This window comes from Chrysochloris asiatica, unplaced genomic scaffold, assembly GCF_000296735.1.
Source record: "Chrysochloris asiatica unplaced genomic scaffold, ChrAsi1.0 scaffold00060, whole genome shotgun sequence".
NCBI classification, from domain to species: domain Eukaryota; kingdom Metazoa; phylum Chordata; class Mammalia; order Afrosoricida; family Chrysochloridae; genus Chrysochloris; species Chrysochloris asiatica.
This window is the reverse complement of record NW_006408578.1, coordinates 14529273-14545653: the sequence shown is the minus strand read 5'-3', so window position 1 is coordinate 14545653 and position 16381 is coordinate 14529273. Positions and strand designations below refer to the sequence as shown.

General features: G+C 39.6%; 1 protein-coding gene across 1 annotated transcript in view; it reads left to right on the top strand.

Moving 5' to 3' along the window:
* The window catches only part of LY86 (lymphocyte antigen 86), an 87038-nt gene that overhangs the window by 34591 nt on the left and 36066 nt on the right, over positions 1-16381 (top strand). The window contains exons 2-3 of the mRNA XM_006864133.1: positions 6564-6650; positions 8430-8558. Coding sequence (XP_006864195.1) covers positions 6564-6650; positions 8430-8558 — 216 coding nt within the window. The remainder of the gene's footprint in view (positions 1-6563; positions 6651-8429; positions 8559-16381) is intronic.

Here is a 16381-nt window from a genome sequence, read left to right as displayed (position 1 = left end):
ATTAACTGACAGTACACAGACGAGATTGTAATCACTGTAATGAAGCAAAGCATATGATTTGCTGAATGTAAAACTGATGATCTGCTCTCTAAACTATCATTCAATTCACAATGAAAAGTTAAAAAAAAAAAAAAATTAAAGTGGAGATTAAGGAAGCAGCTACCATCCCTAGGATTTGGAGAACAAAGGACAGAGATTAGAATCCAGAAACTAGAAAGAAGGGCCCTATGGAGCTGAGACTCAGATATCTGAAGAACAGGTGTCAGTTTCTGAGGTGCTGTGATCTCAGAAGTTTGTGAGCCCACCTTGCTGAGCATCAACTGAATCTGGAAAAGTACACAAAAGAGCTGGACAACAATACCAATTGCCATGCCAGGTAATAAGCCATTGCTAGGGCCAGCCTCAAGTCACAGGGAATAAGCAAGAATGAGCAGGTTTTTTACTCCCTCTCTAGCCTCTGGTCTATACACTGGCAGGTAGCAGGGCCAGAGAACAGGGGACAGAGGACTGGGCTTAGAGCTGAAGATGATACCTTACTATATGGCCCATCCCTCCAGGTACTGTGACTATTTATGGCGTGCTTACTATGTGTTTGACTGTGACCCTCTGTGCCAGGTACTGGAGAGTCTGGAGAATTAAATGGACAATTCTTACAAAGCTCACTGACCGCTGAAACTAGACCTCAGTTAAAATTAGCTTTCCTACCTCAGGTCCTGTGGGAAACATAAAGGAAAAGGAAAATAGAAAGCAAAACAAAAAAATCAACTCCTGCTTTTTTTTTTTTTTTTTTTTTAGAGGGTTTCATGTTTAAATTAGCTCTGGTAGCGTAGTGGTTACGAATCCGGCTGCGAACCTTAAGGTCAGTGGTTCGAAACTACCAGCTGCTCCGCGGGAGAAAGATGAGGCTTTCTACTCCCGTAAGGATTTACACCCTCGGAAACCCTGTACAGGGTCGCTATGGGTCGGAACCGACTCGAAGGCATTTAACAACAACAACAACAAGTCAAATACCAAAGTACAAAGTTGCATATATTTACATACTTTAAAAAGTATTGGAGACAGTAGCTCCTTTCAGAGTTCAGAGGAGCAAAATAATATTTTGAGACTATCAGGGAAGACATCAGAAAGAAGATAGAAACTGAGCAAGGCTTGAATATTTGTACAGTAACCAAAATGGCTAAGACCATTTGAAATGGAAGAAAACACAGCAGCAAATCAAGCATGAAAAAAATGTTCTGGGCATGTGTGCCTCCACCCATCCGCAAGGAATATAGATATATTCATGGTGTACAATATGAAAGATGGGGCCAGTAGAGTATTTCTGGACTTGGAGGTGTAGATGAATCCTCGAGTATTTTGAATGAGTAGAAGTTACGTTTTAAAAATATTGTTGGTTTTTTTTTATAGTGTAGTGCATTATGATCTGGGCTGCTAACCACAAGTTAAATAGTTTGACACAACCAGTCACTCAGCAGAAGAAACAGGAGACTTTCTGCTCCCATAAAGATTTACAGCCTTGGAAACCCTGTACAGGGTCACTATGAATGGGAACTGGCTTGGTGGCACATAACCACCACCCACCACAGCTAACACAATACCTTACATATAAGAAGATCTTGAATATATATATATATATTGTTGTTGTGGTTAGGTGCCATCAGTGTGGTACATCTCATAGCGACCCTATGCACAACAGAAACAAATACCATCCAGTCACTCATCAACGTCACAAATGTTGCTATGACTGAGCTCATTGCTGACGCCACCACACCAATCCATCTCATTGGGGTCTTCCTCCTCTTCTCCAACCCTCCACTTTACCAAATGTGATATCTATCTCCAGGGACTGGTCCCTACTGATAATATGTTTAAAGTATGAAACACGAAGTCTGGCCATCCTGGCTTCCAAGGAGCATTCTGGCTGTACTTCTTCGAACACAGATTAGTTTGTTCCTTTGGTAGTCCATGATACTTTTAATATTCTCTTCCAACACCATAACTCAAATGCATCAATTCTTCTATGGTCTTCCTTCTTCATTGTCCAACTTTCACATGCATATGAGGTTATTAAAAATAACATGGCTTGAATCAGGCACACCATGGTCCTCAAACTGACATTTTTGCTTTTCAATACTATAAAGAGGTCTTGTGCAGCAGATTTGCTAATGCAATACATTGTCTGATTTCTTGACTGCTGCTTCCATGAGTGTTAATTGTTGATCTGAACAAAATGAAGTCTTTGACAACTTCAATATTTTCTCTGTTTATACAAATGCTGTTTATTTGTCCAGTGGTGAGAATTTTTGTTTTCTTGACATTGAGGTGCAGTCCATAGCAAAGGCTGTGGTTTTTGATCTTCATCAGTAAGTATTTTTAAATCCTCTTCACTTTCAGCAAGCAAGGTTGTCTCATCTACTTATCTCAGGTTGTTAATGAGTCTTCCTCCAATCCCGATGCCATGTTTTTCTTCATAGAATCCAGCTCCTCTAAATATGTGCTCAGCATACAGATTGAATAAATACAGTGAAAGAATGCAACTCTGGTAATTTTAAACCATTCGGTGTTCCCTTGCTCTATCTGAACAACTGCCTCTTGGTCTATGTACAGGTTCCTCATAAGCCCAATTGAGTGTTCCGGAATACTCATACTTCACAACGCTGTCCATAGCTTGTCATGATCCACACAATCGAAAACCTTTGTACAGTCAATAAAGCACAAGTAAACATCTTTCTGGTATTCTCTGCTTTCAGCCAAGATCCATATTATGTTAGTAATGTTAGTAATGACATTCTCTTCTGAATCCAGCTTGAGCCTCTGAGAGTTCTCTGTCATTGTACAGCTACAGCTGTTTTTTATTATCTTTAGCCAAATTTTACTTGCTTACAATATTAATGATATTGTCCAAAGATTTCTGCATTGCATTGGATCACCTCTCTTTGGAATAGGTGCAAATAATGGATCTCTTCCAGTCAGTTGGCCAGGTAGTTGTCTTCCAAATTTTTTGGAATCCATGAATGAGTGCATCCAGTGCCACCTCACTTTCTAGAAAGATTTCAATTTTTATTCCATCAATTCCTGGACCCTTGTTCTTTCCCAATTCCTTCAGTGTACCTTGAACTTCTTCCAAGTGTCATTGGCTTCAGTGTCATTGGCTCTTGATCATATGCTACCTCTTATAATGGTTGAACATCAAATATTTCTTCTTGGTATATTGACTGTGTATTCCTTCCATCTTCTTTTGATGCTTTCTTCATCATTCAGTATTTTGCTCATAGAATCCTGCAACATTGCAAGTCCAAGCTTGAATCTTTTCTTCAGTACCCTCAGCTTGAGAAATGCTTTGGTTTTCTAATCCAGTTCTTTGCACATTTCCTTATATTTAACTTTGTTTTCTCATGCTGACCTTGAAATTTTCTGTTCAGCTCTTGTACCTCCTCTTTTCTTCCATTTGATTTAGAATCTCTTACTATGGAAAGCAAGTTTCAGAGTCTCTTCTGACATCCATTTTGGTCTTTTCCTTCTTTCTTGTCTTCTTAATGACCCTTTGCTTTCTTCCTATATGATGTTCTTGGTATCATCCCACAACTCTTCTGCTTATGAGTCTTTAGTGTCTAATGTATCAAATCTGTTCTTCAGATGATCTCTCAATTCAGGAGGGATATGTTCCAGATCCTATTTTGGCTCTTTTGTACTTGTTTTAATTTTCTTCATCTTCAGCCTGAATGTGCATATGAGCAATTGATGGTCTGTTCCACAGTCTACTCCTGGCCTTGTATTTGCTGAATTATCTTTCAATCTCATTTTTCCATGACCATTTTGTGCCAAGAACCTGCCTCAACATAGGTGTTTGGTTCACAAGGAGGGGATATCTGGCGGCGATAGGGATAGCAAAAGAGGAGACATAAAGACGCAAGGACAGAGACAAAGAGACACCCCAAAACCAGAGTGGATGCGGGACTGGCATCAGGCGGATCCTGCATTGCAAACATCTCAGCCATGAAGGCCGTAATATCCTGCATAGTAAACATCTTGGCTAAGCAGGCAGTATGGTTGCAATGTTGGACTGAGCCCCCTGCATGCCGTAAAGCACGCCTTGCCAGCCGTAATGCACCTGGATTTGTTCTGCACCTCCGTTTTATTTAGGGGAGGAACTATACACAAAGCTGGGAGGGACTAAGACAAGGTAGAGCTAACATACGTAATTTTCCATACATTCAGGCAACTTTACATTATACTCCACAGGTTCAAATCTCACGACCACAACTTGGTTTCTCAAGCTTAATTATCATACCTTTTAGCACCTAGCCTCAAATGGGGGAAGGAAAAGGAGGATTGGGAGGAGTCCCATTGTGCCCAGACCAGGTTTCTCAGGAAGCGAGATGCCTGGGTGAATAGGGCTGCACCTGGAAACACTTTAGGGAGGGCAGTCCTATTGTCCTTAGAACAAAGACTCGGGAAGCCACCCAATTTACTTTGACTGAATTCTTTGAGGGAAGAACTTTGCCTTTTTGGAATTTTACAGTCTCAGCGTTTAGGAAAATATTACAGTTATCTGTGGATATCAGGGCTTCATGTATGCAATTAATAATAAACATACCTGAATACTAAAATGACAAACAGTTTGTTATGTCTGCTAAGTGGCTAGAGTCTGTTCCTCAGAGCCTGCGGCCTGTACGGTCTGCAACACTTGGGCCCACAGGGTCTCGAACTCCTGCCTGGGTCTGGACAGTCTGCAACAATTTTGAAGCCTCAATATATATGTCGTTGTTAAGTATCATGGAGTTGGTTCTGACTCATAGCATCCCTGTATTGGGTTTCCAAGGAGTGGCTGGTGAGTTTGAACCACTAATCTTGTGGTTCAAACTGACTTTGTGGATGAGTGCTTATCCTACAGTGTCACACTATATATAGGAGTCCTGGTGGATTAATGCTATGCATTAATGCACTGGACTGCAAAGTCGGTTTGAACCACAAAGTTGGTGGTTCAAGTTCACCAGTTGCTCCTTGCAAACTGTACATACGGCCTCTATGGGTACGAACTGACTTAATGGCACATTACAACAATATATATGGAGTCCTGGTGTGGTGCTGTGAGTTAATGTGCCAGACTGCAAAGCCATATGAACTGCACGGTTGGTGGTTCAAGCTCACCAGCTGCTCCTTGGAAACTATACACAGGGTCACTATGCGTCAGAATGGACTCAACGGCATTCAACAACAATATATATATATATATATAATGCATTAGACACTAATGACTGTACAAAGACTTTGAATTTTGCTCTCCTATGTAGTAGAGATGCTAAAGCAAATGGAAGAAATAAGGAGCCTGATTCGTATCCACTATGCTACTATATATATATATATATATATATATATATATATATATATAGTCCTGGTGTGGTGCTGTGGGCTAAAGCACTGGACTGCAGGTTAATGCACTGGACTGAAAAATCAGTTTGAACTATAAGGTTGGCAGTTCAAGCTCACCAGCCACTCCTCAGAAACCCTATACAGAGTTGCTATGGGTCAAAACTGAAATGGACTCTATGGCACTTAACAACAACAAATATACATATATATTTGTTGTTGTTAAGTAGTCATCAAGTTGGCTCCAACCAATAGCAACACTGTATGGAGTTTTTAAGGAGTGGCTGGTGAGCTTGCACTGCTGATGTTGTGGTTTGAACCAACTTTGCAGTCCACCAGGATTCTCTCTCCTCTCTCTCTCTCTATATATATATATCCTGGTGTGGTGCTATAGGATAAACACTCAACCACAGGGTCAGCAGTTGAAGATCACAGGCCACTCCACTGAAACACAAGTAGCTTATGAGTCAAAACTGACTTGACAGCACGTAACAACATGTGTGTGTGTGTGTGTGTGTGTGTGTGTCAGTGATGTCAAGTCAGTTCTGACTCACAGTAGCTTTATATAGAGTTTCCAAACAGAGACTCATGGGTTTCAACCATTGACCTTGGAGTTAGCAGTTCAATACTTATCCTACAGAACCACAGCACTCCCAATGTATTTATATATATTGAGTCCTGATGTGGCACTGTAAGGAAAAAAATGAGGCTTCCCACTCCCACAAGGATTTACAGCCTCTGAAAACCTATGAATCGGAACCGACTCGACAACACTTAACAACAACATACATATAAATTACATGAAATGGAATCCTAAAGGCAGGTCTCGACTTTAGAATATACATATATCTGCCTCTGCTTAATTATTATAATGAAGAAATAGACTTATGAAGCATTTGGTGCAATCAGTGAGTATTTTTAAGACCAAAAGTTTAGGAATGATAAGAACTAAAGCAATGACAAGAATGTTAGCCACAGTGAAGTTGTAGTCTAACTATCAAGATACTGCTCATTTCACAGATTGAGACCCTGCTTGAAGTAGTTACAGGCTTATGTAAAGAAAATTGTTGAGGCAATATGATTTTCAATCAATTTAAGTATTCATGTAGAAAAAATAATTGGTGTGAATTTTGAGTTTGAATTTACAGAATATACAATGTACTCATAACTGATCTGGTGTTTCTCCTTGGCAGATCCATTACAAGACTTTGGCTTTTCCATTGACCAGTGTTCCAAACAATTAAAAGCAAATCTCAACATTAGATTTGGAATGATTCTGAGTAAGTATATCCCACAGCCCACAGCCCTTCATGATCCATACCCCCCAATGACTTCTATTAACTATGTTGTTGTTAAGTGCCGGCAAGCTAGTCGCCCTGTATTGGATATCCAAGAAGAAAGCTGGTAAGGTTGAACCACCACCCTTGCAGTTCAAGGTGACTTTCCAGTCCAGTGTTTATCCTACAGCACCACACCAGACTCCTCTATTAACTATGTTGTTAAATTGCTACTCATAGCAACTCCATATAGGGTTTCCAAGGAGCACCTGGTGAGTTTAAACCACTGACCTTGCTATTCAAAATAACTTCGTGATCAAATACTTATCCTATAGTGCCACACCACTATAGTGGTGGCTCAACTACTATTCCCTACCACCCTCTGGAGTTAACTCTATTTCCATCTTAACATCCATTCTCTCCCTGGTCTACCAGAGGAGTAGACCAGTTAATACTGTGCTTTTGTACTGAAAAATACTCAAGGCACTCATTTGGGCAACATAAACACCTGGAATCAGTATACCCAGAAAAAAAAGAAAGAAAGAAAAGAAAAGTATTTTCAGCCTAAGAAATGATGTCTACTCAGGAAAGAGCTTCTGTTTAGTTACCTCAGCATCAAACAAATCTACTTTCATCAGCAAGTCTAGTCACCTGTGCTGTCTTGTTTCCCAAATAACAAATGTAAATTCTTAAACCATGACAGACCTTCCCCCATCAACGAGCTGAATTATATTGATTGTTTAATACTCTATAACTGTCATCCCACACAATCTTCCTGATTGTTTAATATTATATAATTGTGTCCTCCCAGTTATTCAGTATATTTCCTATGGTTATAAAGTATCTCCCTTTTAGATCAGTTTGATCAAAACCAGAGGAAAAGAGTTTAATAGATTTCATATTTGGAATCATTCCAGGTAAGTCTAGGGAGCATGCACAGAAGTCAAGAATTCTTACGCATCTTTGCATTTCCAGAACCCGGCACAAAGTCTTACTCTAGTAGAAGCTTGAGAAATAATGAGAGAGAGGGGTTGGAAGGAGGATAGAAGATTGTAAAATTAAAGGGAGGAGTTGAGAAAAAGCATGGAGAATTGGAAGGCACAACTGTGGACCATTATTGGCACTTCCTACTGTAACTAGTGGGGGTGGTTGTGTGATGTATATTCGGTTCCAACTTAGAGCAACCGTGTATAGGGTTTCTGAGGTTGTAAATCTTCATGGGAGCAGAAAGCCTCATCTTTCTCCACACAGCATCTGGTAGATTTGAACTGTGGACCTTGCAGTTAACAGCTCTGCTCATAATCCACGATGCTACCAGTGTTCCTTCCTACCATAACTACTATTGCTAGACAAGTATTCTATCCTTCAGTATCTACAATAGAGTATCTGTCTAGAAGTAGTAGATGGGTGAGTACTTTTGACTACATGCCTCCTACTACCCCACTATTCTGTGGGACACACAGTGCTATGTAGGTCAGAAGTTCTAAAAGCCAGCACTTCAGGCCTTGCACAAAGGTGACACAACATCAGAGTAAAGAAGTGGACAGATGAACCACTTTGTCCCAGAAAGATCAAGATTAAGAAAGGACCGTTGTTCCCAGGGCTGTCAGCATAATCTCTTCTAAGTGCCATGTCACTAAGAAAAGAAGAGAAAATTTCCCACGCAGAGAATAATTGCTGAGAATGAAAGTTTCCACGGCTCATCCTGTAATAAATTTTGAAAGTCTTTCATATGTCCAGCAAAACATACAATCTAGTAAAGCTATTCTTCTCTTCCCTTAGGAGAGGACATCAAAGAGCTATTTCTCGAAGCAGCTCTTATCTCAAAAGGAGTATCCATTTTTACTTTGTCCTATCCCATTTGTGAAAGTGATCATCCAAAGTTTTCTTTCTGTGGAAGAAGGAAAGGGGGTAAGTTGTCTGTTTTGCTAACTACTTTCTCAGGCACAGAAAGAAAGTTTAACAAGAGCTTGCACACAGGTGGGGTCGGACACACAGGTGAGTCCCTTGTTCTACCACACACCTTTGGACCAGGGCTTGGATCCTGTTCATTTCACAGACTCCCTCCTGAGAATGTGTGTTTCCAGATATACTGAATCAAGATCTATATTTTAACATAGCTCCCCAGGTGAATCTTGTATGTACATTATACATTGTTAAAATGTAGATTCTGATTCAGTATACCTGTTGTTGTTGTTGTTGTTGTTAAGCGCTGTCAGGTTGGTTCTGACTCACAGTGACACTGTAATAGGGTTTCCGAGGAGCAGCTGATGGGTTTGAACTACCAACCTTGTAGTTTGAAGTCCAGTGCTAATCTTACATCGCCACACCAGGAGTCCATACCTGGTGTAAAAATGCAAATTCTTAGCATGGAGTTGAGCCAAATTAACCTGTCTGAAGCCCGGCTTTGGACTAAGGTAATATCACGGAATGGCATCTGTGAAATAAAAACAATGGTGAGGACCTATTTTAAAAGGCTGCCGTGGAGATGGAATGAACCAATCCATCTGAGGTGCTTTACAGCAGAAAGCTGTTCCCAGTGACAGTGGCGCCTTGTGTGGCGCTGTAGGATCAGCACTCAACTATAAGGTCTGTTTGAACTGCAAAGTCCTCAGTTCAAACTCACCAGCAGCTCCTTGGAAACCCTATGCAGTGTCCCTAAGAGTTGAAACCGACTCAATGGCACTTAACAACAACTAGAAAAAAAGAGTAGTTTCCAAAATCCCAAGTGTTTGTAAGACTTGCTGCAACTGAGTACCACAAACTGGTAACTTGATGCTTATAAGATCGAAATTTCTCCTACTTTGAATTTTATGTCAAACCCACATTTTCAGTAATGGAAGGCATTGTGAATAAAATGAAAGTTTTGTGTTTTTTTTAATTTTTCCTTTTGAGGTAATACAGATTGCAAAACAATTAGGAGAATAAATATATCTCAAGAGGTCCCTGGTGCTGAGGTTGATGGGATAAGGCCTGTTTCTTTAGATTCACACCGTTATACTGGTCCCCACCAATTTGGCAGTATGCACTTAAAATGGAATAGCAGCTTCCCACTAAACCTCAGGGGCAGAATATGTAGGTGGGAGTTATATGTCCTAGGGATCACAAAAGGGTTAAAATGACAGAAATTGATTCTTTCACAGATGTGGAGTTCTCATGTCCAGATTCAGGATGTCAGCAGGGCCATGTTCTCTGTAAACTTTCTTGAGGATGATTGTTTCATGTCTCCTAGATGCTGACAGCTCCAGACATCTCTTGCCTCATGGCAAACTGACTCCATTCCGTGCCTCCATTGCCACATGGCTAACTTTCCTCTGTCTGTCCACTTGAATCTCTTGTTTATAGGATATCACTCATTGTGGATTAGGACCTAACAAACTACAGTATAAACTCATTAATTTAACTGATAGCACCACCGAAGATCCTATTTCCCAGCAAGACCATGCACAGAAAGCAGGGGGTTAGGACTTCAACAAATCTTTTTGGGTGATACGATTTAATGCAGAACACTAGGTTTTCTCTTCAGCAATCTCTTCAGTGGAAAGGTCTCTAAAACTCAATACCAAAAAAAGTATATACAGTATTCTTTGCCAACAACATAATTCCAAAGGCATCGGTTTTTCTTCTGTTTCTTTTATTTATTGTCCAGATTTCCCCCATGTATATGAGGCAGTTGAAGATGTCATAACTTGAAACACCTTAGTCCTCAAATTGAAATCTTTTCTTTTTAACACTTTAAAGAGGCCTTTTGTAATAGATCTACCCAATGCAATATGTCATTTGATTTCATGGTTACTGCTTCCAGGGGAATTGCTTGTGAATTTAAGTAAAGTAAAATCTTTGACACCTTCAATATTTTCTGTTTATCATGATATTGTTTATTGGTCCAGTTGTGGAGATTTTTACTTTCTTTATGTTGATGTGTAATAATCCACACTGAAAGGAGCCCTGGTAGCGCAGTGGCTACGAATCGGGCTGCAAACCGCAAGGTCAGCAGTTCGAAACTACCAGCTGCTCCGAGGGAGAAAGATGAGGCTTTCTGCTCCCGTAAAGATTTATAGCCTCGGAAACCCTGTACAGGGTCACCATAGGTCGGAACTGACTCCACGGCACACAACCACCACCAAGCCACACTGGAGGTTATAATCTTTGATCTTCATCAGTAAGGGCTTCAAGCCCTCTTTGCTTTCAGCAAGCAAGATTGTAGCATCTGCATATTTGCATATCAGGTTGTTAATGAACCTTACTCCAAATGTGATGCCACATTATTCTTCATATAGTCCAGCTTCTCAGATTATATGCTCAGCATACAGATGTAATACATACAGTGAAAGAATACAGCCCTGACACACACCTCTCCTGCTTTGATCAATGCAGTATCCCCTGTTTGAACTGCCTCTTGGCCTATGTACAAATTCTGCATGAGCACAATGAATTGTTCTGCAATTATCCTTTATCACAATGTTAATCATAATTTGTTATGATCCACAGAGTTAAATGTCTTTGCATAATCAATAAAACACAGTTTAGTATCTTTCTGCTATTCTCTGCTTTCAGCCAAAATCCATTTGACATTAGCAATGATATTGCTTGTTATATGTTCTCTTCTGAAACCAGCTTGAATTTCTGGCAGTTTCTTATCAATGTACTGCTGTCCCCAAAAGTTTGTTTGCATGTGATATTAATGACATTGTTGGATTATTTTAGTGTTCTGTTGAATAAGCTTTCTTTGGAAATGGGCACAAATATGGATCTCTTTAGTTAATGGACCAGGCAGGTAACTTCCAAATTTCTTACCATAGATAAGTGAGCATTTCCAATGTTGCATCTTTTTGTTGAAACTCCTCAATTGATATTCTGTCAATTCCCGGAACCTTGTTTCTCACCAATATCTCCAGTTCAGCTTGGACTTCTTCCTTCAGTCTCATTGGTTCTTAATCCTGAAATGGTTAAACATAAACCAATATTTTTTGGTACAGTTATTCTGTGTATTGTTCCCATCTTCTTTGATGCTTAATGCCTCATTCATTATGTTGCCTGTAGAATTTAGTGTTTCAAACCAAGTCTTGAATTGTTCCTTCAGTTCTTTTAGTTTGAGAAATACTGAGCATGTGCTTCCCTTTTTGTTTTCTTACTTCAGGTCTTTGCACATTTCATTATAACACTTTATTTTGTCTTCTTCAGCTTCCCTTCAGTTCTTGTACTTCATCATTTTTTCAGTTGCTTTAACTTTTCTGTGTTCTAGAGCAAGTTTCAGAATCTCTTTTGGTCTTTTCTTTTTTTCTGGGTGTTTTTGTTGTTGTTTTTTGTTTTTTAAATGATCTTTTGCTTTCTTGTGTTTAATGTCCTTGATGTCATCCCTCAACTCTGCTGGTCTTTGATCATTAGTGTTCAATGGATCAACTCTATTCTTGAAATGGTCTCTAAATTCAGGCGGGAGATGCTCAAGGCCATACTTTGGCTCTTACAGACTTGTTTTATTTTCTTCAGCTGCAACTTGAACTTGCATAGGAGCAACTGATGATCTTGTCCTGTTGACTGATGATATCAAACTTCTCCATTGTCTCTTTCCACAGATGTAGTTGATTTGATTCCTGTGTTTTCTATCAAATGAGATCCATTTGCATAGTCATCATTTATGAAAACAGGTATTTGCAGTGAATAAATCACTTATCTTGCAAAATTCTCTCATGCAATCTTCTGCACTATTTCTACCACCAAAGCCATATTTTCCAACTCCCAGTCCTTATTCTTTGTCTCCAAATTCTACATTTCAATCACCAGTAACTATCAATCCATCCTAATTGGATTTCTGATCAATGTCAGATGGCAGAAGTTGGTAAATTGTTGTATTTCTTCATCTTTAGCATTAGTGGTTGGTGCACACATTTAAAAGATATTAACTTGTCTTCCTCCTGGGTGTATGGCTATTATCCTATAACTTATGGCATTGTACTTCAGGTTAGATTTTAAATGTTCTTGACAACGAATGTGATACCACTCCTCTTCAACATGTCATTCTACTGTAATAGAGTATGCAATTGTGTAATCCAATTTAAAATGGTCAATATCAGTCCATTTCAGCTCACAAATGCCTAGCATATATATCTTTATGTATTCTATTTTATTTTTTTAGGTTATTGGCTAGACACAAACTGTACTACCCAGGGACCTTGCTTGATACTTGTTGTCATTGTTTTTAGGGACTGTTGGGTCAGTTCTGACTGCACAACAGAATGAAACACTACCCAGTTCTATGTCACCTTAACAATTGTTACATTTATACCCTTTGCTTCTGCTACTGTGCCAATCTATCTTATTGGAGGTCTTCCTCTTTTTTGCTGATCCTCCACTTTATCTAACATGTGTCCTTCTCCAGGAACTGGCCCTTCTGGATAATATATCCAAAGTACGAGAGATGAAGTCTGCCATCCTAGCTTCTAAGGAGCATTCTGGCTGTATTTCTTTCAGTGCAGATTTGTTTGTTCTTTTTAGTATTCTTTGGTAGTTTGAATATTCTTCTCGAACACCAAAACTCAAATGCATCAATTCTCCTTTGGTCTTCCTTATTCAGCGTCCAATGTTCACATGTATGTGAGGCTATTGAAAATACCATGGCTTGGGTCAGGTGCACTTTAGTCTTCACCCTGACACCTTTGCTCTTGAACACTATAAAGAGACATGTGCAGCATATTCACCTAATGCAACATGTCATTTGACTTCTTGACTTCTGCTCCCATGAGTGCTTATAGTGGATCCAAGAAAAATAACATCTTAAACAGCTTCAATCTCTTTCCATTGATCATGATGTTATTTATTGGTCCAACGGTGAGGAGTTTTGTTTTCTTTTCATTGAGGTGCAACCCATACTAAAGGTTGTGCCTGTGATCTTCATCAGTAAGTATTTTAAGTCCTCTTCACTTTCAGCAAGAAATATTGTATCCCAACAGGAAAAAACAAAACAATATAGGCAGTACGACTGATTACTACAAGAACAAGCAAGTTGCTCACCCAGGAGACATCAAGGCAAGGGGTTGGGTCCCCTCAGAGTAAACTCCCTTCCAAGATTAAGACTCAATGGGAATACATGCTCTGATTGTTGACTGTTCATCACCAATAAGGGGAAGTGAGGGGAAAACAGCAATGAAGCTGCAAGCTAAGCTCTACAATGCTCAATAGACTCCTGTGAACCTTGGTGGAGACCTGGTTAGCCAGCAGTGTGGCAAGACCTGGGGACTCTTAGGTCCAGAGTCAGTGACATAGCCACAGAGAACTAGAATGGAGAGTGAAGTGTCAAGCTGATAAGAAGAGAGGGCATATGCACAAGAACACCTACACTTGCAGATAATACCCACTTGACCTGGCTTCAATGAGGGGAAAAAAAGAGTAATCTGATACAATTTGATGAACTTGACCTACACCTATGGATGCAGTGACTCAAAAGAGGGAACAAATCTTTACAGCAAAGATCATTCCCACCCCCTCCATAAACAGAGTAGACAGGGATGGGCAACTTGGACATTAGCTACCCAAAGTGTGGGGGCCTACAAAGGCAAGAAGTGACTGGCTTACAACCTTTCAAGAGGGAATCTAGATTCAGAGGGTGTGGAGGAAGGTAGAATCTCCACTGGCTCTGGAGATTGAATAATGGTGGTATTAACTGGTCTTCCTTATAGGCATATGGATATTATCCTATCACAGATGGCATTTTGCTTCAAGATAGATCTTGACATGATTTTGATGATGAATGCTACACCATTCCTCTTCGATTTTTCATTCTCAGCATAGTAAATCATACGTGTGTCAGATTCAAAATAGCCAATACCAATTCACTTCAGTTCACTAATGCCTAGAATATGGAACTTCATGCCTTCCATTTCATTTGTGACAACTTCCGATTTTCCTAGATTTATACTTCATACATTCCTTTTTCATATTATTAATGGATGTTTGCAGCTGTGTCTCTTCATTTTGAGTTGTGCCCCATCAACCAACCAAGGTCCCCAAAACTTTACTTCATTTGAGTCATCACAGAAAATACTTACTGATGAAGATCAAAAACCACAGCCTATGGTATGGGTTGCACCTCAATGTAAAGAAAACAAAAATCCTCACCCATAGACCAATTCATAACATCATGATAAATAAAGAAAAGATTGAAGTTGTTGAATACTTAATTTTGTTTGGATCCACTATCAGCAGTCATGGAAGCAGCAGCAAGAAATCAAATGTTGTGTTGTATTAGGCAAATCCACTGCACATATCTGTTTATAGTATTCAAGAGCAAAGATGTCAATTTGGGGAGTAAGGTGCCTGACCCAAGCCATGATATTTTCAATAGCCTCATATGCATATGAAAGTTGAACAATAAGTTTGTACAACTGATGCATTTGAGCTATGGTGTTGGAGAAGAATATTTAAAGTAGCATGGACTGCCAAAAGAACTTCTGTGTTGGAAGAAGTACAGTCAGAATATACCTTAGAAGCCAGGATGGTGAGACTTCATGTCCCATACTTTGGACATATTATCAGAAGGGGCCAGTCCCTGGAGAAGTACATCATGCTTGGTAAAGTGGAGGGTAAATGACAAAGAGGAATACTCCCAACAAGATGGATTGGTACAGTGGCAGCAGCAATGGGTTCTAGCATAACAAAGACTGTGAGGACGGCTCAGGAGTGGGCAGTGTTTAATTCTGTTGTGCACAAGGTTGCTATGAGTTGAAATTGACTCAACAGCACCAAACAACCACAAGTATCAAGTATGGAAATGCTGGTAAGCCTTGCAACCCTTTATTTGTTTTGTTACTGTGGGGGTGGTAGCTTCACAGGCAGACTGAGAAGCTGGCACTAGAGGAATTACCCAGGAAATGTCATATAGAATAAAAAGATCAGGAAAGTGATACACAAATGTTGCATGAACAAGTAATTATGTAAATTGTATAAACCAGAGAAATGAAAATCTTAAATTCAGAGGCTCTTGGGCTATTTTTTTGTGACCTATCCACAAACCTACTGCAGAGATGGTTTTATTACAAAGATGTGAGTAGGAAGAACAGAAGGTAAAAATGACAAAAGTTGAGCTAAATCAATGCAAACCAAGCACAAACTGTGGTTTACATATCAAGCACCAACCTCAGTCCCTCTGGGGTTCACAGGTCCTTCTTACCAGAGTCTTGAGAAAACTTGGTTTCCACTGAGGGCAGTACCTGTTGGTGTCAGTTACACTTGGAATGTTTGAATATATTTTCCACAGAATTAATATGTATTTCTTCAAGACAGCGTGCTGCTTCTCAAAACAGATAAGACTACACAATGGATCAAGCCAAGTGAGACTGTGTGTATAAAATATAATCTCACTTTCCTCTGCATCTTCCTCAGCAAAAGCACCTTGGACTAAATGTCAATGATGCTATTTAGCATTATCATATATAGTGTACATGGCAATTTGAGGAAACAACCTGTATGCCTATTAATAGGGAATTAAGTAGGTCATTGTTTAGCCAAAGAAAGGCACAATATGTTGTGATTTTAAATGATGTTGGTGGAGACTACTACATAATATGGAAAATATATCCATAAGAATATTGGTAAGTGGCCACAAACATACAAACAGAAACATCTTATAAAAGTGTTTCATGATTGGATCCTGACTTTACTAAAATGTGTGTCAGTGTTTGGGGAGAAATGGGGTAAAGGCAGCAATGAAGCGGCGAGCTAAGCCTTACAATATTCAG